The sequence below is a fragment of the Sciurus carolinensis genome, chromosome 2 (genome assembly GCF_902686445.1).
Source record: "Sciurus carolinensis chromosome 2, mSciCar1.2, whole genome shotgun sequence".
Taxonomy (NCBI): domain Eukaryota; kingdom Metazoa; phylum Chordata; class Mammalia; order Rodentia; family Sciuridae; genus Sciurus; species Sciurus carolinensis.
The window spans coordinates 13,202,959-13,227,501 of NC_062214.1; the positions used below are offsets into that span (position 1 = coordinate 13,202,959).

General features: G+C 43.3%; 1 protein-coding gene across 1 annotated transcript; it reads left to right on the forward strand.

Moving 5' to 3' along the window:
* Positions 1-211: 211 nt before the first annotated feature.
* On the forward strand, positions 212-10,875 carry LOC124976250 (zinc finger protein 25-like). The gene is made up of 6 exons (XM_047539214.1): positions 212-226; positions 4,944-5,070; positions 5,450-5,545; positions 9,296-9,352; positions 9,872-10,028; positions 10,113-10,875. The coding sequence occupies exons 1-6, from the start codon at positions 212-214 to the stop codon at positions 10,873-10,875; spliced, it is 1,215 nt and encodes a 404-aa protein (XP_047395170.1).
* The last annotated feature ends 13,668 nt before the right edge of the window (positions 10,876-24,543 follow it).

The following is a 24,543-nucleotide window of genomic DNA, read 5'->3' on the forward strand; positions in this document are numbered from 1 at the left end:
ACCAGGGTTGCAAGAGCCCCTTGGAAAGACACCTGCCCCTCCTGAGGGGGAAGGTGGCATTCAAGTGGCCATTTGTCAGCAGATGTGTGGATTTTCAGCAAGTGCTTTGGGGACCTTCCAGGGGAAATCATTTCTCACGATTTCTGTGCTCCTTCCCTCTCCTCCAGCCCTGCCTTCACGCTTCTCTAAACTTTTCCAGGAGCAGAAGAAAATGAACACATCCCAGGTGAATTGTTTACTTATTACTTCATGTTTTCAGAAAACTAAGAGTTACTTTGTCAATTGTCTTTTCTTCATTTCCTGACTTTTCCCTGCATTGTTATTTTAATTTCTTTTTTCCTGATTTTGAGAGTCTACATTTTTTTTTCTTACTGATCACCCTTGGTGCATTAACACATTTATCAATATCAGGATTTTTTTTTTTCACCTATATCACCTAAACAAAATATAGCCCTTCTACATCTCAGATTTTGTGGAAATCATTTAAATGCTGATTGTTTTTCACTTTCTTTTCTTCCTTTTATATAGCAAATATTGTTTTAAATATTTCATTAGTGATTACATCACACCTTCTAAGTACTTGAACAATTACAATTTAAATTTGAATATGCATTTTCTGGTTATTTTTTGCCATCCCCAGTTTAAAGACAGAGTGACCAAATTATAATAGTTGGTTAGCTATAATATAATCTACAATTTAGGGCTATATACTACATTCTAGCCACTGTTAAATTCTGATATTAATCTTACCAGGTGTAAACTCTACCTGGATTAGCTCATGTAATTTTGACAACAACATTGGGCAGGTATCTTTATTACACACTTTCTACTGAGGGCTACAAAGATTTAAGTGATTCTCAAAAGCATACAGCTGAAATAGTTCAAAGAATACATCCTTAGATGTTTGGCCAGATAGAGATCTCTTCAAGTCCAAGTGTACTGCAAGTTCTCCACCCAGTTTTGAGAGTAAGTTATCTGCTTCTGTTGCAGCCTGCCCAGGAACTTGGAATGGAGCTGTCATAGGGACAGAATGTCCAGATAAGATATGAGGCACATGAAATGAAGCAGGGGACATATTTATACTACAGACGTACTTGTTGTTTATCTGAAGTTTAAGTGTAACCCATTGGCCTGTGTTTTTATTACTAACTCTGTCAACCCTGCTCAGGCAGAAAGGGGGCTCAGGGTGCTCTCTGCAGCCCCAGATCACCCAGAGGAGCAGAGCCCTTTGTTTTCAATGACTGATTTTATAACCTCATTCCAAATGGCCCTTGGCAAATTGATGTGACCCACCCAGGTCCACCACTGATCCTATAGCAGTAGCAGCTGTCCTAGAGTCTCAGGAATTGGCACCCACAATGTGTGGCTTTGTCTGAAGCCATGGGCACTTTGCCTGCACACCCCTTACAGACGACAGCTCTTCCTGGTCTTGGCTGTCCTTTCTCTGTGATTGTCATGGGTTCTGCGGAGTTTGGACAGCAGCCTGGGCAGTGTTGCAGAGAATGGCTGTGCTTGGTCTGCTGTCTGAGCCTGGATGTCTGAGAATACCTGTACCCTGCTGTTCCGTGAATGAGTGACTTCGAGTCCAGCTTGAAATCCTTTCCCCTCAAAGAATTATGAGAAAAAAGAATCTGCAAAATCTCCTGGCATTTGGGGAGAAGTGGAGAGGCACCTTGATTGTCTTTCCTTTGGAGATGACAACCGCCCCCTCCCCCTCCTCCCCCGCCCCCTCCCCATTCTCCCCCTCCCCTCCCCCTCCCTCTTCCTTTATTCTTGCACTTCAGCCATTTCACTGGGCAGTGTCTGCTTATTTGTTCTGGTTTCCATATGCCTGCTTGGCAACTGAATGGATCCTAAAACAGGTGAAAACGCACACGCTCAGAGGTGTTTTGCTTTTCCTGTTGGCTTCCCACCATCCTCTGTCCTGGTCACCTGGAAATCCTGCCGCAGCCTCTCCTCAGTCTCCTCTCTGTGTGCCTCCACTTTTGTCTCATCGTTCTATTTTCCTCCGGGTTTGTGTGTGTGCATTGAGAGAGTTACTCATTTTGTTTCCAAGCCCACTCTGGAGGGTTTCGTTTTGTTTCCCCAAATCAGTAACAAGATCTTTAATATCTGTGTCTCTGTGTGTTTTTTCTTTTCTAGAGCCAACTTCTCTTATGTCTGGAAGCAAACCCCTCTCTTATATTGACTTTAAGATTCTGATTTGAATGTTTAAACATTATTCTCTTCGATATTGTAATTAAATTTCTTGCATAGCTTCCAATCTATTCATCTCAGGCTGTTGTTCTTTATTTACTTTAAATTCATTCATCAAACTTCACGTCTTTTCTTATTTTTTTCAACCTGGTGGGTTCCTGTAGTGTTCAGGATCTTTTTTGTTTTCTGGGTGAACAGGAAAACAGAGACCCAATTCATCTCTACAGATGGCTGAGGTGCGTCTCAGCAGCGTGGAGCTATTTCCGGGGCGGGCTTCCCCTGAGCGAAAGGACTGGCCTCCGGTCTTTTACGTGAAGAGTTGGGAGATGTCCACAGACATTGCCTTTAGGCTGTATAGACTGGGAGGGAAGCAAGCTCAGGCGCCCCCTCTCCTGCCAAGGAGGGTAGTACTGTCCTCAGTGCACATTTGTCTGTCTCCAGAGTTGCCCTGAAAGGAGAGCTGTCCCCATAGGGGGTGCTGTGCACAGTGCTTGGTTTCTCTCTTTGGTTGCAAAGTTCTCACAGATTCCTGGGGGCAGTCCCTGTTTCTTCTAGGGAACATTCTCCTGAGCATTAACTCTCAGGAGTAACCCGCCAAGGGGCCTGGCCATCCCTCTGCTGACCAAGCCCCCTGTTCAACTCCCAGGCTCTGCTGCTTCTGAGCTGGGCGGTCTTGCTGGGCTCTGAGGAGCGACCCGAGGCTTCTGCACATTCTACGTTCATGCTGAGGCAAGTGCAGTGCCTCCAGTATCTGCCTCCTACTCTACATCTTCCAGAAACTTGTCGAACCTTCTCCTTGCTGATGGCCCCTCCCGTACTCCCCTGCTGACGAGCATAGAGGTTTCCTGTTTCTATCTTCTGTTCTTTGGGAGACAGATGAGATCAGTGTGTGTGCCCAGCCCGTTGTGCTGAGCCAGGAGCGTCACTCTTCTCACTCCTGAGACGCTCTTCACTCGCTCGTCAGCTGCTGATTGAGCATCACTGTGAACCAGGACTGCACCACAAGATGCAGGTACGGCGCCAGCTCCTGGTTCTGGTTCCTGGACCCCAGCGCTAGCTCGTCCTTCTCTGCTGTGCCTCCAGCTCTGTGTCCTCAGTGTCCATACTCTTTGTGAGCAAGTGCCTTCCTCTGATGACTTCAGCTACTGCCAAGTAGGCCCAGTTTCCAAAGGCCTATTTTTATCCTAGATCTCTCTCCTGAGATTCAAGGCCCGCTGTCCAACTGTTACGGGGACATCTCCACCTGTATCTCACATATTTCTTAAGAACGACACACCCGGTTCTCTCTCTCTCTGTGCCCAATGCAGTCTTTTTGCCTCTTTTGTTCTCTCAGTACAGTATGTGGCACCAGCATCAGGCCAGCTGCTCTGATGGATAATCTGAGAGTAATGGTCCCTTTTCCTTCTCTGTATAGTGAATTGCTGGTGAATTCCACATAGAATCAGTTCCTGCTTCTCAATCCCATGCTCCTGCCTTAAGAGAGGTGCTCACCTCTCACACTAGTCTATTATTGTCCTCTCTAACACCTCTTAAACAGTTTCCTAACCTTGGCCATTGATATTTTGGGTCACACAATTCTTTGTTCTAGGGGCTGACCTGTCCATCTCTGGCCTCAACTTACTAAGAGCCAGTAGCAACCCACCCCTCAGTTGCAACAGCCAAAATTGCCTCCAGACATTTCCCAGGGCTAGGAGCAAAATCACCTCTCATTGAGAATCACTTCTTTAAAAATTCTCCAGTGTGCTTCTGGAACATTACTTTCAAAATATAAACCTAGTCATATTACTTACTTACATGTCCCCATTGTCCATACAAGGGATCTCCAAAAAGAAGTGTGCTTCTCCCCCCAGGGGCATGCACTGGTCCACATAGTGGTGCATGGAATGTATTAGAATATCCATTGCATTTGCTTTTTATCTAAAAAAAAATAAGATAAAATTTTTTAAAAATTAAGATAAATTTTTAAAAACTTTACTTTTGCAAAATGACTTAAAACCGTATGCATATGTCATTTCCAAATACACTGAAGGATGCTAAGGAATTTTTGCTGACTAAATATTTTGGCGATCTCTGGTCTATAAAAGGAAGTCCAAAATTTGCCTGATCACTGACTACTCCATTGTTCTTCTTCTCACTCACTCCCCAACCTTCTTCTCCTATCATACTTTTAAGTTCTTCGACGTAAGGCATGATTTTAATGTTGTCTGTGCCTTTGCTTATGCTATGGCCCATATTCACACAAAACCCACTGTTCACATGCTATCAAATCCTTATCTCCTTAAACAAGTTGTACCCCATTTGTTTACAATAAAAAAAATCTTTATCTCCTTGATGAAGATGATTCAAGAGAAGGAAATATGGGCCATTTTTTCCATGGCCCATATTATTCATTACTGCACATGAATATGTGAATAGAAGGTATCCTCATCAGTCTGTAAGATCCTTAAAACCAAGACCAATATCTTATTTGTCATCATGTCCTCTGCAGCCAGAACAGATCCAGGCACACAGAGGAAACTCAACTTGTTTTATGAAGTTAGCAATGAATTTATAAATAAATATAAAGGCTCAGTATTTATCTTATGACTTCTGTTTCTCCCCCAAAGTGGAATACGAAGGAAGGTAGTGTTAGATGACCTCTGTAACTCTTCCGGGTTGAGAGAACAAGTAGGACTTCTTTACCCTATGTACTTCCCATGTTGTCGGGTCTCGAGCCCCTGAGATTGAGCAGGCCTGGACTGTTGCAGGGACCGGTGGCATTTGAGGACGTGTCTGTGGAGTTCACCCAGCGAGAGTGGCAGCTTCTGGACCCTGCGCAGAGGTGCCTGTACAGGGATGTGATGCTGGAGAACTACAGGCACCTGGAATCACTGGGTAAGCCCAGCTTCCTACGCTACTCCCGGCAGCATGCACTTCCTGTCTCGGGAGCCATGTTGTTGTAGAGAGTGGTAAGTTTGATGCCGCGATTGTTGATTCTAAGACTCTTTTAGGACACTTGAAAAAATATTGTATTCTTACTTCCCTAATAAAAGGTTATTTTACCAGATGCCTGCCCCTGCACCAGGGAGGGAACTTAGCCAGTGGCCCAATCACTCATAGGGTGACCAGATGTCCCCCTGCCCAGGCAGAGGCTTAGACACTGTTTGTGATGAAACTTAGCAAGACACTGGTCACATGTGCTTCTCCCTTCTGTCCTTTGAAGGGCCTGAACCCTAAGCAGCGTTGCCAAGTCTCATGTCATTTCCCATCACAGGACACTGTGTTACCAAACCTGAGCTGATATGCAAGTTGGAGCAAGGAGAAGAGCCATGGATCTTAAAGAAGGAATTGCCAAGTCACAGCCACATGGGTGAGTTGAGGTCAGAGAGAAAGAAACTGGGAGCATTAGATCCTGAGTGACCAGTTCAGGACTTGGTATCTTTGAAACATGTTTTAGAAATTTGTTGAAGGCTCTGGATATTTAGAAGTGAGTAAAGAGAGATGATCACATGCCTTAGACATCATCAAACCTCCTAACATCACTCTCAAGTATAAGTGTTCTTCGTTTTGTTTGGTTTTTAGAGAAAGATTTGCTTGGTTTTATAGACTCTCGTTGCTGCTTTCTTCGTCCTAGACCTTTATTTCTGTTTTCCTTTCTGTTCCACCTTCTCCCCAGTGTTGAACACTTGGACAGTGTGCATGTATTCATGTGTTCCTTTTTTGAACATGGGTTTACCAAGCACCTGCTGTGCACTGGTCACATTCTAAGCCTGGGGGACACAGAAGCAAAAGCAAAATGCACTGGGCATGGTGGTGCACACCTGAATCCCAGCAGCTCAGAGGCTGAGGCAGGAGGCTCCTGAGTTCAAAGCCAACCTCAGCAACTTAGCAAGGTCCTCAAGCAACTCAGTGAGACCCTGTCTCTAAATAAATATTAAGAAGGGCTGGAGATGTGGCCCAGTGTCTAAGCACCACTGGGTTCAATCTCTGGTGCCAAAAAGAAAAAAAAAAGTCCAGTTAGCAAACAAAGATATAATAGGGTAGGATAGGTAGTCATCAGCAGTATGAAAATTAAAGTCAGATGAAAAACTTGGAGACTGATAGGGCCTTTTAGAAATGGAGGCAGGGAGACCTTTTAGAGGAGGTGGACATTTGAATAGGAACAGCAGAATGGGTCTTGAATGAAGGAGTGGAGTGAACCATGGGTGATCAGAGCAATTTCCAGATCAGAGGAAGAGCAGTTGCCAAGACTCTGAGATAAAAGTGTGCTTGATGTGGTGAGAAAGCAGCAAGAAAGTCAGTGGGACCAGAGCAGGTCGAGTGAGGAGAAAGAAGCAGATAACAACAGAGTTAGCTGGGAAAAGACTTTGTGGTCCTGGTGAAGAATTTCAGTTTACTGAGTGAAATTGTAGGTAAGAGCAGGCCAGTGGCAACACCTTTAGGCACAGTCTTCGAAGGTGAAGAGGACACAGGGCTCTAGTAAGAGAGGCTGAGAAGGACCATCCACCCAGGATGGTGGTGGGAGAATCAGAGTGGTATCCCAGAAGTCACATGACCAATGTTGAGAAGCAAGAAGGAATTCCAATGCAGAGGTGGAAATGCAAAGTCAGCATCGTCCCTTCTTTTCCTTATCCAGAAGTCACAAGGAACATGAAACAAAATGTCAACTCCACTTCATTGGAGACTGGTGGTAGCTGAAGTCTAAAAGTAATAATAATAATAGTAATAATAATAATAGTAAAGTAGGAAAAACTGCCAAAGCAATGAAAGTTGAGCATGCTCATGGAAGATGTAGAGAAAAAACTATGCAGACTAGCACTCTGGAAAATAGTGGTAGAATATATTCTGAAAACAGTGTTTAAAATGCAAATTTGACTACAAATGGAACTTAGAGAGGTGAGGATGTCTTTTAAATAGTGGGATAGTAGCATTGTCCTGAAGGACATCTGGCTTCCAAATAGAGAACAGAACATGTTTCAAATAAGTGAAAAACATGGAGGGTAGGTTTGTGATTGGAAATGAACAATTTGTAGAATTAAATAGCCTGATCTAATAGGACCTGATAGTATTGTAGATTCGTAGGATAATCACATGAATGTGTATTGTGAATTTAGATGTAAAAATCTAATTTAAAATCTAAGCATAAAAATCTAATGTCACAGTCTTTGTTGGATATTGACTTTATCTAATGCAGAAAGGTCAAATGTTTTTAAGCATACAGTTGTTATTTCATAAAAGGTAAGTAACAGAAGATAATAATAATCACCCTCAGCCAAAATTGTTTACAACAAAGAAAGATAAAGGTTAATAGAGGGCCCTGGGCCACATCCAGTAACCAGGTGCTTAGATATCACAGGCAAGAGAAGCAGTAGAGGAAAACATGCTATTAAAAATAGCATTAAATGTTGAGAGTTGAAATTTATGTCCATACAAAAACGTGCACATGTGTGTATATAGAAGCTTGATTCATAATGGCCAAAACTTAGAAGTGACCAAGTTATCTTTAAGTAGGTGGATGGATAAATAAATACCGTACATCTAGACAGTAGAACTATTTAGCACTAAAATGAAGCACGATATCAAGACATAAAAGGAGAAGGAGAAATCATAAATATTTATTAATAAGTGAAAGAAGCTAGTCTAAAAGCACTACACACTGGATGGTTCCAACTATATGACATTCCAGAAAAGGCAACACTATCGAGTAAAAAGATTAGTGGTTACAGGGGCTGGGAGGGGGATGAACAGAATTCATTCATGGAGAACTTAGTGAAACTATTCAGTCTGATACTATAATGGTGGATACTTCTCATCATACATTTGTCCAAACCCATAGAATGTACAACAGTAAGAGTGATCCTTCAGGTAAACTATGAATGATGAGTGATAATAATGTGCAAATACAAATTTGATGGTAAGAACACATGCCACTCTTACAGAAGATGTTGATGGTTGGGGAGGTTGGGCATATTTGGGAAGGGAGCAGATGCAAGAACTCAACTTTACCATGAGCCTACTTGGGTTAAAAAAAAATGATTTAAAAAGTCAGTGTGTGACAGATCACAACCAGTTGGTAAAATCAGTTAATGGATTGAAAGAGGGAAAAGTAGAATTTTCACCAGGGTAGGTTACTATTGATTAATTCTGACAGAATCAAATGATAGTACCACCAGTGAGAACACGGAGGTGAATTGGATCCAGCTGTAATCCTGATTTGTCCTCATATTTATTTTAATATTCTTGTTGGACTTTGTTTCCCCATATCCAAGCAGTATAGAGATATGGGACCTGAACTATAGGATTGACCTTTAGACAAGAACAAGAGTGATTTCATAACTTTATTGGGGTTGGCGTGCACTGCAGAAAAGAGGAGAGAGACTGGAAGCACATAAAATGGACCAAGGATGCTCCTGTGGTGATTGTGGTCTAGAAAGGGAGAGAGATCAGGATCTGGCCTCTGATCTTCTACAAGCCTATTCCTTGCTCTGCTATTTCCCTTGGACACCCTCTTCCTCCTTGTCTTGCTGCTCAGTGTTCGGTATCTGTACCTCATGTTTTGAATGTCCTCTATCCTTGGATCAATCATTTTCTTGACATCCTTTGTTCCCAGTTCACCATTCTTTGGGTTTTATTTCAAGCTCCCTACCCATTTTTGAGGTTATGTTTGTAACAGTCCAAAGCTACCTGTTTTTTTTTTTTTTTCAGTTTTCTGTTTTTCTACTATTGTATGTGACTTTGTCTTTGTTTTCATATAACCCAAAAGACTAGAAGAAATATTTGCTTAGAACTATTATCTACCCAGGAGATGACCTGAAACCCAAGAATCAACTCAGCATAGGGCACTGTGTACAAGCCCTTTCCTTAACAAATGTGTCAAGATGTTTAATGTATGGTTTATTTTTCATATTTCTAGAAGTCCAGAGAGCCAATAACATGAAAGAAAGACAAGAAAATGGAGACAAATATTCAAGACAGGCTGTATTCATCCACAATAAAACACTCACCAAGGAAGGAAGTAAAACCTTAAGAGAAATAGTAGAGATGATCACAAATCTAGTGCCCTCAAGAAAAACATCCCATAACTGTGACTCATTTGGGACAAGCTTGAAAAGTGTTTCAGAATTAATTATTAGTAATAGAAACCATGTAAGAAAAAAGTCTGATGATTTCAGTGAATGTGAGACCCCTGACACTAAACAGGAGAAAATGCATATAAGGAGCAAACCCTATGAGAATGACAAAAAGAATAAACCCCACAGTCCTCATGAGGCCTTTATTCAAAATCAGAACAATTCATCTCCAGAACAACTTCTTGGATGTAATAATATTAGGAAGACCTTTCATAGAAAGACACCCTTTGTTACCTGTGAGAGAGCTCACACAGGAGAGGGATCCTCTGAGGGTAACAAACATGGAAGAACTTTCAATCAAAAGTTAAAGGTCGATTCTGATCTGAGGATTCTTAGGGAAAGGAAGCCACATGAGTCCAGGAAAAGTAGGAAATCATCATGCATGCAGCCAAAAGATGCACATCAAAGAATTCACACACAGGAAAAGCATGTTGGGTACAGTAAATTGGGGAAATCCTTTAGCAAGAAGTCAAACCTTACCCAATGTCAGAGAATGTGCCCAGGAGAAAAAACTGATGAGTGTAATAAAAGTGAGGAAGCCTTAAGGAAGTCATACCATACTCAAGATGAGAAAACTCATGCAGGAGAGAAGATCTACGACTCTAAAGAGTGTGGGAAATCCTTTCGTGAAAAATCATGCCACACTCAGCATCAGAGAACTCACACCACAGAACCAAGCAAGTCTGATGACAGGAAGAGAGCCTTCGAGAGGAAATCACACCTCACTCTAAATCAGAGAAAAAACACGAGGGAGAAAAATGATAAAGATAATAAAGATGAGGAATCCTTCCTCAATAAGTCAATGCACACTCAACATCAGAGAATGACCTTGGCAAAAAAACCTCATGAGTGTAAGGAAAGTGGACGAGCCATAAGTGGGAAGTCACACCTCACTGAAAATCAGAGCAGTCACAAAGGAGAGAGAACCTATGACTGTGGTCAGTGTGGGGAAAGCTTCTATAAGAAATCGAGCCTTACTCAACATCAGAGCACACACACAGGGAAAAAGCCCTATGAGTGTAACGAGTGTGGGAAATCCTTCTTTGTGAAGTCCAACCTCACAGAACATCAGAGAACTCACACAGGAGAGAAGCCGTATGAATGCAATGAATGTGGGAAATCCTTCTGCCAGAAATCAGCCCTCACAGTACATCAGAGAACTCACACGGGAGAGAAGCCATACAAATGCAACGAATGTGGGAAAACCTTCTGCGTGAAATCAAACCTGACTCAACATCAGAGGACCCACACTGGAGAGAAACCCTACAAGTGTAACGAATGCTGGAGATCTTTCTGTGTGAAATCCAACCTTGTAGTGCATCAGAGAACTCATACAGGAGAAAAACCCTACAGATGCCCTGAGTGTGGGAAAACCTTCTATGAAAAGTCAGCCCTCACAAAACACCAACGAATTCACACAGGGGAGAAACCCTATGAATGCAATGAATGCAGAAAAACCTTCAGCCAGAGGTCAGCCCTCACCAAACATCAAAGAAAAACACACAAGAAGAAAACGCCTATCAACACCCTCCGCGTGGAGAAACCAACATTGGCGAACCAAACTCATTGAACTTCAGTAGAATCTGAGGGCAGAAACCCTGACTTGTCAATACATGTAAGAAAGTCTTCACAAATAGAACTAATAGGAACTAGAGAATTAATATAGGAGTGAAACCATATGATTGTTTTGAATGTGTGAATGCTTTCTTTCAACAAGTATTTAAAATTATTGAGGAAATTGTGTAATTTTAAGGAATATGGATAAAAATGTCCTTGTGGAACTGTTTAATTAGAAGTCAGATTTCAGATGTAATGCCAAACTTATTATACAAAAGATAACAGAAAACAGTCTGCGCTTAATAGAAACATGAAACATGGGCCTTTTGTAAACACAGGAAGCATTTAAGTCTATAATGGCTATATCAGCATTAAATAAGTCCTTTTGGCTGGACTTCTCGATTTTTTTCATTGTGGTTTTCCCTTTGTTTCCTAATAAAATTTCTCTTAGTTTTTTTTAAATAATAAAGTGGGCACTGATGAAGATAGAAAAAACAAAGTAGGTGAAAAATAAATAGAAACACAGTACAAAGACATCAAGATGTAAAACTGAAAAGAAACCAGACATAAAGGTCATCACCAATCATAGAACAAATTGAACTCCCACATGAATGTCAGAAGCCATTTAATGATGATTTAAAAAGCTAAGTCCACAGGTATGGTTGTGCACACCTATAATCCCAGTGGCTCAGGAAGCTGAGACAGGAGGATCAAAGTTCAAGGCCAGCCTCACCAACTTACCTAGGCCTTGAGCAACTTAGTAGGACCCTGTCTCAAAATAAAAAATAAAAAGGGCTGGAGATGTAGCTCAACAGTAAAGCACCCCTGGGTGAAATTCCAGTTGCCCCAAAACTAAACTAAAATAAATTAAAATGCTAAGTCCAACAACTGTACCTAAAACCAGTTAACAGAGGGAATTTGAAAGTTAAAGAATGGTAAAAAATTTATCTTTTAAAAAAAAGTCCGTCTACTGAAGTGTGACTGCATGAGGGTAAGTCCTGTGGTTATGTGGTTTAACCACCTCCCATGAAGTCATAGTCCAGGGGGAAGAAGGGTATTAAGAATCCCGTGTGCTCTTGGCACATGACAACTGTGGCACAGTGGACTGCTTATCCTCTGGTAAGCCCGATCCTCTTCCTTTAATAGCAGAATTCCCCATGGATGTGAGCAGGATATGTGGTCACCCACCTGGACTCTATGTTTCCAAGCCTACTTTGCCACCAAAAGGAGTAAGAAGGACATGGCACCTACCTGTCCAATGTGACTCTTAAGTAGATTATTAAAAGAACATAGACCTTTATTTCCAAATACCTTATTGAGAATTTATCCTCCTTTGTATAACACCAAAAAACCAAAGGCCGCCAAATACACTATAATTAAGAATTGGTCAAATAAATTATGGCACAGCCAAAGAAAGGACACCTTGATATGCACTTATAATAGGTAACTCTGCTATAGAGTTTGCTCTGTGCCAGGCATTGTTCTAACTAATGTATACATGTGAAATGATACGATAAGACTCATTTAATCCTCATAATGATCTGCAAATTAGATACTGTTATCCCTATACAGATGGGAAACCAAGACACAGAGGTTAACCTGCCCAAGGTCATACAGCTAGTATGACATGGAACCTCTCTAAGTCTAAGCAGTCTGGCTCCAGAGTCTGTGTTCCTAATCTCTAGCATCTTTAATTCCTCATCAAAAAATCATCTTGTAGGGACATCCACTGTTATGAAAATATGTTCTTGTTATGTTGCCTTTGTGTCTTTAACTGATGTTTTTAACGCTTCTTGGCCAGAGAATCCACAAAAACTTCTGGAAAGCGCCAGGCAGGGCAGTGACTTTCTGGCATGTCTGCGTTTTTGATTGACAGTGCTCCCTTGGTTGTGATTTATACTAAGAAACTTCTTCAGAGTTTAATATATTTTAATAGCAAACTCTTATGGGAACAGCACAGAGGAAAGACAACATTAAAAACATGTACTTGGGTGGTGGACAACTCAGAAAAGCATAGTGAGTGGATGGAATCTACAGTACGATAAAAATGCTACCAACACCATTTAGTTGCTGTCAATAAGAGATTTACTTGGTTAAAAAAAATCAAAATGCTGGCAGTATCCTGAAAAATGTAACCATGTTATTTATAATTGTTTATAAAGTTGAACTGCTGAAACTTGTTCAGTGAAGCATTTTGAGTTACATTGATGCTTTACATCCCTGCATTTATATTAAAAATTCACACATAAATGAGCCCCTATTATTCCACTCACAATCATATACTTAGGTAACTTTTGATCCCAGGGGCAAAAATATCTAGCATTCAGAACTACCATTGATAGGAAGAGGAGAGAAGAAGAAATTTTTAAGAATGAAGTGTTTCCCATCACTTCTTAAGCATGTCTCTGCATATGTGGCTTACTAGTTAGATGCCTTTTGGCATAATTGATACACGTTTGGCATGGATAGCACACAGGTTGGTGTCTTCAGGGACGTCTCGCTTGCCTCCCGCAAAGCACCCGTAGTGTGCTCTGGAGACACAGATCTGTTTGAAAGTTCCGAGCTATTTCTCACCGCAGATGCTGAAAGGGGAGTTTTTGAATCACAGGTTCAGTGGGCTCCTGATTTCATGGAGGGCCGCCTACCTGGCCTGTAACGATGAGATTTCTTTGCCCCTCCAGGAGATGGCACATTTTTGGAACCAGTCATCTCCTGGGTGCTTTACCGCTGGTCAAATTGCAGGCAGCCGTGATAGAAAGAGGTTCTTACTTACCCCGCATCTCCTTCAGCTGGAGGCTGGCCAGCTAGAGGCAGCGCTAGAGGGTGACCTTGGCATGGGGGCAGCTGCAAACACAACTGTTGTAGTAAGAAACTTTTGATTTTATTTAGAATGATGAACAGGACACTAGTGGGGGACCACTTGACTTCTCATCCTGACATGGTTTCTAACCAACTGTGTGACCTAGTTCAGCCCAATTTATTCACCTTTAAAGCGAAGCAGAAGCAACATAATACCATGTTGCTTTTCCATTATCGTCACTCTGAACCTTGTCAGTCAATCTACAGAGCAATCAGCACATCCCATAGGCTCAAGATGATGAATGGGGTCTGGATGTGTAGCCATCTTGGATCAGGAAAGACTGAGCAGAGAATAAAGCAAGCATGTGTCTTGGAGAAGATTGATATTGAATTTCCACAGCTGGGCCATCTTGCTCCAATTATGCCCTCACAGACACCCAATATAACAGGCCTTTTATTGTAAAGACTGTCCCCTCAGCTCAGCTCACTACTCTGAAAATCGCCCCGAACCCCCCATTATCACAGAGTCCTGATAGTCTCTGCAGAGGGTGACTCCATTAAACTTGGCACACTCTGAGCAAGAAGATAAAGAATTGCTTCTGACCCTGCTGCCAGACGAGGGCTCTTCTGCCTCTGCCTTCCACTCTGGTGAGAGCTCTCATGTAGGCATGTGTCCCCTTGGGTGGACATCTATTCCCAGAGTCTTCTCTTTACAGTATACAAGACAATTTGCATTCATGTGGGGTCAGAATAAGGGCCCCAAGTACAACCTCACTTTAGATGAAGTCTTCCATATCTTGCTTATATGGCTATCAATAGCCTGGCTGTGATTTTTGTGTATTTGCAAGATGTCCGCATTGGAAGATACAGGGTAAAAGGAACACGAGATTTCCCCGTATCATGTCTTACAAATGCTTGTGAACCTATGGTTATCTCAAAATAATCAGAGGATTCTGATTTGAATGCCACATTTACCATGTTGCATTGGGTGGTTCTGACTCAGTCACGAGCTAAGTTTGGGCCTCAACCCAAACTTAGTGGCTCATACGTGGCTCACAATACAACCACCACAGTTGAGTGAATGGACTGAATTTAATTTCCTGAAGGATGTTCCTGTAATTCGCAGCAGAGGGTTCCAGTCACGCATCTTCAGCAGGGCTAACATCACCCCAAAGGGGGAAAACTTGTTCTTGCCCCCCCAAAAAAATATTACCTATTACATTGGCTTATGGTCCTCCAGAGGACCACAATATGGAACCAAATATACCAAGTATTCATAGCATTAAAATTTCATGGCAAAGGGAACAAGTAAGAGAAAAACCCCAAAATGATTCTCTGGGGAAGATATAATTTTAAAAATACAAACTGAATAGAGGAAGGGGAATCATTGTGCCACACCTGCAGTTAGAGATACCTAAGACAACTCTTTCTTCTAGAATTTGAAGTAGCCATGACATTGCCCGACCTCAACAGTTCTGGACTGGACTTGCTCAGAAGGAGCCCGCCTGGAAAGCTTGAACCTCAGTGCTCCCTCTGATCACCCATGTCCCCCAGCCCCTGCACACTCTCACCCTCCTGTCCCCACCCCTTCCAGGCACCACCGATCTGCTTTCAGTGGCTCTAGGTTAATTGGCACTTTCTAGATAGTGTTCTATAAATGGAACTCATCACTATATACGCTTTCTTTTCTGGTGTAATGATTTTGAGATTCGCCCATGTTGTCCTTCTAGAGTCATTTGTCTTTACTGTGGGTTATATTCCATCGTAAGGCTATACCACGGTGTTCATTCACTCACTTGTGGTGGATGTTTGTGCTGTGTCCACTTTGAAGCTATTATGAATAAAGCTGCTATGGACATTTATATTTTCATTTCCCTTGAGTAAATAGCAGGGAGTGAAATCATGAAGTTGTAGGGCAAGTGTAAGTTTAACTGCATAACAAAGGACTGATTAAAGTGTTCCCAGGCAGAGGGGCCCCTTTCCCACTCCTCTGGGTAAGGGAGAGACATGCAGTGACTTCAAAGGACTCTCTCCCAGGAAGACTTCTGAAGTGATGCCCAATGTCCACACCCATCCTTTGGGGAGCAGAGTTGACCACCACCTTGTTATGTCAAGATGATTTTCTGGAGCCTCTCTCCAGGGGGAGGAAGACACCCATATGCATATGAAATCTCTGGCATGGCAGACTGCATCTGAGATTCCACAAAAATGTGCAAAATGCAGAGAAGTACAAAGGAGAAAGTCAAATGGGTGTGACCCCCACTTGGCAGGTAAGCGTGGCTCCCAGTCTGCCCTGTTCCATTCTGGTCTGGCATTCTGGAATCTGTATTGCCCTACACCAAGAAACACATTTTCATGATTCAGATTTCCTGATCAGGCCGTTAAGGATGGTCACCCCTCACAACAGACCCAATCTGGACTCCAGACATGAACTAGCTTTGTGACTCCAAACACATGGACTGAAAGAGAGTCTGGGTCCCTAGAAGGACCCTGCCACACTGCAGCAGATAACCTTTGCTGGGGATACAGGAACACTCAAACAGTTTAAGAACCATTGGCAGGTGGTCCAGATTGACGCTGATACCCAGAGATCCGAAGCATCATCATGGCCTCCCTATTAAACTTGGACATACGAAGGGCAGGAAATAAAATCCTGGTCCATGTGTGGATAGTAGTGGGTCTGTGAGGCCCCTGGGTCAAGACTATGACCATCGCCCCAGTCCTCAGTATTAGCAATAAACCCAGCTCCCACACTGACTCCTTGGCCAATGGGGTCAGAAAGCTGTCAGAGTGAGTAAGACCAGCGGGAAACAGCTCCCCAAACACAGCCGCCTTGATTCAGCCAAGGGAGTAAATCCAAACACTGTCACATCCCAGGAGGAATGTCAGAGACTATGGTCACCTATAAACCTAAATGGCACTGATGTGATCATCTCCATCGTATCATGCTTAATACACCAGTCAGGGCCCTGCAAACACAGATATATCCTGGGCCTGAGAACGGATGACTGTGCCTCAGTCAAACAGTGGCCTCAATGGAGCTGCTGTGCCAATTGTGTTGTCTTTGCCAGAGCAGATTAGCACAGCCCCAGTACGTGGCGGGCAGCCACTGATCCGGCCCAGGCGTACCCTCTCATCCCTGTCTGAGAAGGGAATCGGAAGCAGTTTTTATGCCGAAGGAATGGGCGACAGTGCTCAAGTCCAACTTTGCCCCCAATTTCTCTTTCTCACTGATGTAATCAGAAGAGACCTAGACTGGCTGGGTGTCCACAGAACCTCATGCTGGTTCCCTCTATCAATGACATTTGCTAATTAGACTGGGTGAAGGGGCTAGAATGTGGAGGCATTAGGCACACTTCAGAGGGTGTGAGGAAACTCTTCAAAAATGCAGGGCTGCCAAGAAAGTAAAACATTTAGGGTTCCGTGTTAGTCATCTTTCCATTGCTGTGACAAAAAACCTGAGAAAAATTAAAGGAGGGAATGTTTATTTTGGCTCCTGGTTTCAGAAGTCTCAGTCCATGGTCTCTTGGACCCGTTGCTGTTGGGCCTGTGGCAAGGCAGAACATCATGGCAGGAGCACATGTCAGAGGAGACTACTCACCACGTGGAAGCTGGGAAGCAAAGAAAGAGAAGAGGGGCCAGGGTTCCAATAGCCCCTTCAAGGGAATGTCCCAAGACACTAACTTCCCTCTACTAGGTCTCACTTCTTTTTTTTTAATATACATATTTTAGTTGTTGACGGACCTTTTATTTTATTTATTTATATGTGGTGCTGAGAATCAAACCCAATGCCTCATACATGCCAGGCAATTGCTCTACCACTGAGCCCCAACCCCAGGTCTCACTTCTTAAAGGTTCTGCCAACCCCAATAGTACCAGCATCTGGGAGCCAGGCCGTCAATATTTGAGCCTTTGAGAGACATTAGATCCAAATCATTACAGATGCCAATGTTCGAGGCAGGTTGAAATATCTCCTCCAAAGTCAGGGTAAAACGATTGTCTTTCACCTCCTGCCACAAACAAAGGAAACCCCAGGCCTGGTAGACTTCTTAGAGCTCTAGAGGCACGTGTTCCAAACCTGGGAAAACTGTTCTGATCCAAACACAGGTGATAAGGCTGCTGCCTCTGAGCAGGACCCAGAAGGGGAAAGAGCTGTGAAGCAGGTCCACACTGCAATTCAAGTGACCTCAAAGATTGAGTCATGTGGCCTAACAGGCATTATGGTATTGGAGACGTCAGTGGTGAGAAAAGACAGGTAAGTTGACAGCAAGTCTCATTGGGAAAAATCACAACTCAGCTCCCCAGGGATCGGGAGCAAAGCCACATCATCTACACCCTTCGGTAAGCAGGTCCTGAATGCTACTTGGCCTCATAGGGATGGAGCCCTTGGCCATGAGAGAGCAAATGGCCATGAGCCAGAACTATCCACATTGAGTCATATTTTGTCATATCAACTAAGTCACGAAATCAGGCAGGCCCAGAGCATGCCAGGATGGAAGTGGGACATCAAGGACCAGGCCCAAGAGGACCGGAGAGCACAGTGATCTGCATGAGCCAGTGACCCAGACCCCCATCTCGCCCCCGTGTTGACGCTTCCTCAGCTTACACACACAGCTGCAAGGAGCGTGGGCTCCTTTATGATCTCAGGACAGAGCAAGAAGCCCCAGCTCGGTGTCTGTTTTTGATGGTCAGTAGACATGCGCATCCATCACGTCTCCTAATGAGGAGGACTCGACGACAAGGAAGCGGTGGATCCCCGAGGAATGAGGATTGGGGTCACACCACAGGCAAGCCACCAGGTCCAAAAGAGGTGCTGAGAGGGAGGCAAGCTGGAAGAGGCAGCACAGAACAGAGGTTTCCTGGGGCTGCCCCCCACTCCGCACCCCTACCCTGGACAAGGAAAATTAAATTTCTTACGTGTCTAAACCATGGTGAGTTGGGTTTCTGTTACACAAAATTCTGACAGAATATTCCTAACAATAGCATATGGCTGGGTTTTGTTCAAGTCTACTTAGGGGATTTGGGGTTTTAATAGGAGAATTCAGCCCATTTGAGGTTAGTACAAGATGGATACATAATTTATTTTATCCCTTCCATTTAATTTAGATTCACCATTTCACTTTATCATCTCGCCTCCTTTTTCTTATTTTGCTGGCTTGATTACATGGCCATTTGTTGCATTTTTTTTTTTCTTACATATTTTGAAGTTCTTCTGTCCTTTTCCATTCCAGCCGTGGTGATTTTCCTTTTGTTCTCTCTCTTCTCTCTGAGCTTTTGGAAATGTACATTAGCATTACCTGAAGGACATCTTACCAGGCAGTCGCACCCCAGAAGGAGAACTTGGCGGCCCGACCCCCGTCTCTGGGGCTGGGCTTCTTGCTCTGTCACTTCCTGCTCTCCCCAGCCTCTGGCAACCACCTTCTATGAGGTCCTGCTTGACTGCCTGTCCATGCCCCGCCTATTTCACTTACCATGGCGACCTCTGGTTCCATCCGTGTGGTCGTGGATTTTACAGGGTTTCATTCTTGCACTGGCTGAATACTACTCCATCGTGTCTGTGTATCACATTTTCTTTGTCCACTCGTCAGTGGGTGGACACTCAGCTGGCTTCCGAAGTGGCTGTTGTGGACATGCTGTAATGCACGGGGCAGTGCAGATGCCTCTTTGACTTACTGGCTCTTTCCTTTGGATGTGTCCCTGGTCGTGGGCTTGCTGGATCTTATGGTAGTTCTATTTTTAATTTTTTGAGGAAACTCCATACTGTCCGCAATGGCTGTACTAACTGACTTTCCTATCCTGGTGCACGCGGGTTCCTTTCCTCTGCATCCCCACCAGCACTTGCTGTGTTTTGTGGTCCCAATAATACTCTTACGGGGGAGGTGACACCCTGATGACTGGTGATGTTGGGCATTTTTTCATATACCTGTTGGCCATTTATACGTCTTCTTTTATTTTTCCTTTTTTAACATACAGAGTAAGATACATGATTTCAATTACAGAATCTCAACTTTTATGAGTTTTTTTCATTACAAGAGAAAATTCCATTATTCCCCCACATTAAGATGACCCACTTCTTCTACATCTGCATTTCCCCTACCCCGAGGGAGATTTGAACACTTTATTCTCTATCTCCATCTGCCCTTCCAGATGCTGGGCTAGCTTCCTGCAGGACTTACTGACATTACTGTTAGTCTTTCCTTAGGACTCCTCTTCCCAAAAGCCATAGACGTTGTTATAGTATCATTTACTTCCACAGTTATAGACAAGAAGTCCAACGCCAGCCTCACTGTTAATTGTAAGCTGCTTACTTTCTCTGGAAACTGGGAAGATTTTAATATATATATTACAGGTGCAATCATTTTTTGCAGGACATACCTGAAGGTATTATTCTTTCTAAGTTCTGTTGGGAATTCAGTGGGCCCTTCAAATCTACAGATCAAGTCTTTATTTTAAAAATTTCAACCGGGTGGAATTTTTTACTACCGAGTTGCTGGGATTGCAAGGTGGCACACACACTTTGTAATCCCAGCAACTCAGGAGGCTGAGGCAGGAGGATAGAAAGTTAGAGGCCAGCCTCAGTAACTTAGTGAGGCTCTAAGCAACTTAGGAAGACCCTGCCTCAAAATACAAAATAAAAATAAATATTAGAGCAAATTTTTCTTCCAATGTTTAACTATTGCCTGTCTTCCATTTGCTTCATTTTGTGAAATTTCATTATTCCAATAACAATAAATTCAATGTTGTATAATTCAACCGTATGATCTTTGGATCTCCTGTGTCACTCCCTCAAACTTCTTTTATTCCCCCACATAATTGCCATCTCTCAATGCCTCATTGTATCTTATTTTCTACATTCAGTATTTCAGGGCAGATACCAACAGTGATATCCTGTCCTTTGATTCACCACCTGAAATGTTCAGTCTGCAAACGAGATCCAGCACCCGTGCATGGGGGCGGCACGCTCGCTCTATTTGTGTCTCCTTTTGTTTATCTCGCTGTGAGCTGCTGTTGTCATTGTTTTCTCTTCAGGTTATTCTCTCTCTTCCCTGGCTTAGTGGTTGCTCTTCTCTGTGATACTCTGGTTCTTTCTTTCTTTCTCACTTCCAGGTCCCTTGGATGTGTTGGCATTTTTCTTTGCTGGTTTTTCGGGGCCCACATTCAGCTGCTGGGATCTGCAGCGGGGTCGTCTCTGGCGTGAAGGGTGGCCCAGCTGCCTTTGCTGGGTGCACAGTGCACCCAGTTAGCAAGTGTGGTCTCCCTCACCTCTCTCGCCTCCTCAGCCACAAGGACCAACATCTTCCCAGGAAAGAGAGTGCGTCTTTACTCCCAGATGTCTTTTTTCTTTTTGGTATTAGGGATTGAATTCAGAGGTGCTTAGTCACTGAGCCACATCCCCAGCCCTTATTATTTTTAATTTTGAGACAGGGTCTTGCTAAGTTGCCGAGGCTGGCTTTGAAATTGTGATCCTCCTGCCTCAGCCTCCTGAGCTTCCGGGATTATAGTTGTGTGCCACCACACCCGGTCTCCCCTATGTCTTTTCAAAGTCTGGAGCAATGAGTCCAAAGAAGATTCACATAGGCAGGGCAGCCTCTCCCTCAGGTGGTCCTTGTATTTCCATAGCGAGGTGTCCCAGATTCACTGCTTTGCTTCTGACCACCCCTCCTTGCCTCTGGTCCCTGAGCACACATGGGGCTCAAAAGCAGAAGCTGCCTGTCAGTTCTGCCCTCTCTGGACCACAGAGATGTACTGGATCTCACTTCTATTCTACACCGCAGAAGCTGCTTGGCTCACCAAAGGCTCAGCAGCTGGTTTTCAGTTGAAGGATTCTAGAAGGAGGTTTCCCTGTACTCCAAAAGGCAGAACGATTGTAGGCCGCTTCACAGATCCTAGTGCAACAGAACTAAAAGCAGCCACCCAAAGCACAGCCAGAAAACAAAAAACCCTCACCACCAACAGAAGCCCACGCACACCAATGTCCAAACTCGCTCTTCTAATTACCCATGGAGTTAAAGAAAAAAATCAAAGTAGATATCATAAATTTTTTCTCATGAATAACAATGAAAGCACCAAACATAAAAATGTATGAGCTGTAACTAAATGCAGATTCAAACAGATTTAAATTACTCTATTAGAAAAACAAAAATTAGAAAGCATGAAGAGGTCTCAGGTAAAGGCAGCAGATTGAGCATAGAAGTCTAATTTTGTTCCCATTGAAACTCCAATTAATAATAGAGAAAAGGGATTTTACTTTCTCCTTCCTGTTTTGTAAAATATCAAATCTACAGAAAAAGGCAGAAGAATGCCACAATAACATTCACATATGAACCATCCAGATTCGCCACTTAGGATTTTTCTCACTCTCTTTACCTTTCTGTGTTTTTTAACATACATACATGCATACACATTTTTAAAAATCACTGGGAAATAAGTTATGATACTCCACGTCTAGACATGCATTCTCTAAGAATAAGGACGATTTCCTATTGCCATAACTGATTTCTTTTGAAGACAGACCCTGAAACAGAGATGTGCGTACAGGAAGTGGATTAGGGGGGCTCGTAGGATCAGTGTCCGCCATGTTGAAGAAGGACCGGGCAGAGCGTGGAAGTGGACTATGACATAGATTCAATAAAAACAAAGCCACCTCCAGGAGGAGTTTTGAAGTTGTGATGGTACTGAAGAGTCATCCCAAGTTGGAGCAAGGACAGAACATGGAACACCCTCACGTTTCTACCCTCAGAAAGGAGAGACAGACCACTGCTCGCGGGCTACGTGGGTCTCGGCAGCTCTGGTTTCCTCACTGCTGTGTGGAGAAACCTGGTGGTACAGACTGGAAGTGCTGAAGAATGAGTGTCCCGAAGTCATCCCAGCGACTTGGGATGCTGAGGCAGAAGGATCACAAGTTCAAGGTCAGCCTCAGCAACTTAGGGAAGTCCTAAGTAACTTAGTGAGACCCTGTCTCAAAATAAAAAATGAAAAGGGCTAAGGATGTAGCTCAGTGGTAAAGAGCTTTGGGTTTGGGGGCTCCAGTGCCAACAAAAGAAGGAGGGGCGGATTATTGCCCTCTGGGGCAGACTTTGAACCATTGGAGATGACACAGAGGACAGGAAGTAGCCAGTGGGTAAGCTCCTCCTCCTATTAAGGATGGGCCAAGGCAGGGCGGTCCACACAACCCCTCTGAAGATGCACAGGGGCCCCGTGAGGAGCGGCACTAGTTAAGGAACTTGGGTCCTCCCGGAAGGCCTCTCTGCCCTGCTCCTCTCTGTCCAGCTTCCCTCTGGTCCCCTCAGCCTGGTCTCTGAGCTTGAACTCCCCAGAGAGCTGTTAGCACCCACGTGATTGTCCCGGGGCTGGGTTTCCTGGGGAACCCAGGCCAAGACAACACTCTCCTTTGAGAAATAAGGAAAGAAGGAGAAAATAAGCTGTGGGGTGGCGGGGGGAGTAGGAACAGGGAACTTATTTAAATATTTTAGAAATAGTTGGGGAAATAGCAGGAAAAAAAATAAATCTAAAATGTATTTCTTTGAGGGAAAGTTCCCTGATAAATCAGTTAGTGTTTTGTATGCAAGTGATAGGTGCTGATTGAACTGAAAGCAAGTTTATTTAAAAGATAGTCAGTCACCTGTAGCATTGTCGGAAAAGTCAAAAAACTAGACTCATAGGGAAGCAATGCCCCCAACTGTACCCAGTGCTGGCCTGGTGAAGAAACTGCCTGTCACCACCCCCCATTGACAGGAACTTGACGTGGCAATGTCTTCCAAGACAGGCACCATCAAAGCTCATTGCCAACGCCACTTGGGCCAGTGGAAACGGAGGCTCCCCGGGGAACTTCAGCTCTCCCGGGGTTCACTTCCAGTTCTCCCCCAAAGGTCAAATACGCACATCTTAACTGTGGAGGGACGAGGACTTTGAGATCTAATGCCTTCTCGGGGGGACTGGCGAGATGGGAGTCGGGACTGTAATTTTCCCCAGTATAGAAGGGCTATTCAAAATGTGATGGAAAGCCATGAATAAGACAGATGTCTACAATAAGAAATTAAATTGATTCACCCCTCATGAGGCAGATAAAAGATAAGTGAAAGAGAACAAAAAGATGGTTATGAAAAAGTTCTGGCATAACGTATTATCTGGAATAGCTGAGTCCAAAGGAAATACAATGTAGGCTGTGTAGGAAATTCAAATTTTTTCTGACCCCTTTAAAAAGAGTAAAACGAAATATGTAAATTTGACTTTAATAACATTTAATCCAATGTATCCAAAATATTGTCATTTCAACATATAAACACAAATGTTATAAATGTGACATTTTGCCTTCCACATTTTTCACACTAAGTCTTAGTATATTTTACCCTTAAAATCCATTTCAATTCAGACCCGTGGTATTTCAAGTGCTCAATAGCCACATGTGGCCTGTGGCAAGTGTGTTGAATATTGCAAAGATAGAAGAAATGCAATTGGGACCATATCTCATATCATCTAAGCAGAAATAAATTCCAGACGAATTAAAACCTAAATCTAAAACATAAAACCATTATAATTTTAGAAAAGAACATGACACCCTATCAACTTAGCACTCGGTGCTCTTCCTGTCTATGTGCAAATCAGATGTCAGAGAAGGGGTTGATTCCTATACACACAAAGAGCTCTTGCAAGTAAGTGTTGGAATAAAAATGACGAGAAGGCATCATTACACAACTCATAGAGGAACAAATCCAAATGGTGAATAAATGTAAAAAGACGTACGGTCTCCCTAGGAGTTGGGAAAATGCAAACAATGACATCTCACTTTATTCACATCAGACTAGCAAATGGGAGCATGGTCTACTCCCATACTGCCAGCAGCTACGACCCTATTAGGAAGCACCAGGGTAGCATGTATCAG

Excerpts from the sequence above, each read along its gene's own strand:
- LOC124976250 (XM_047539214.1), top strand. Across the intron at positions 5,071-5,449 it reads CAGGCACCTGGAATCACTGG|GACACTGTGTTACCAAACCT; the intron begins GTAAGCCCAGCT and ends TTCCCATCACAG. Across the intron at positions 5,546-9,295 it reads GCCAAGTCACAGCCACATGG|AATTAATTATTAGTAATAGA; the intron begins GTGAGTTGAGGT and ends AAAGTGTTTCAG.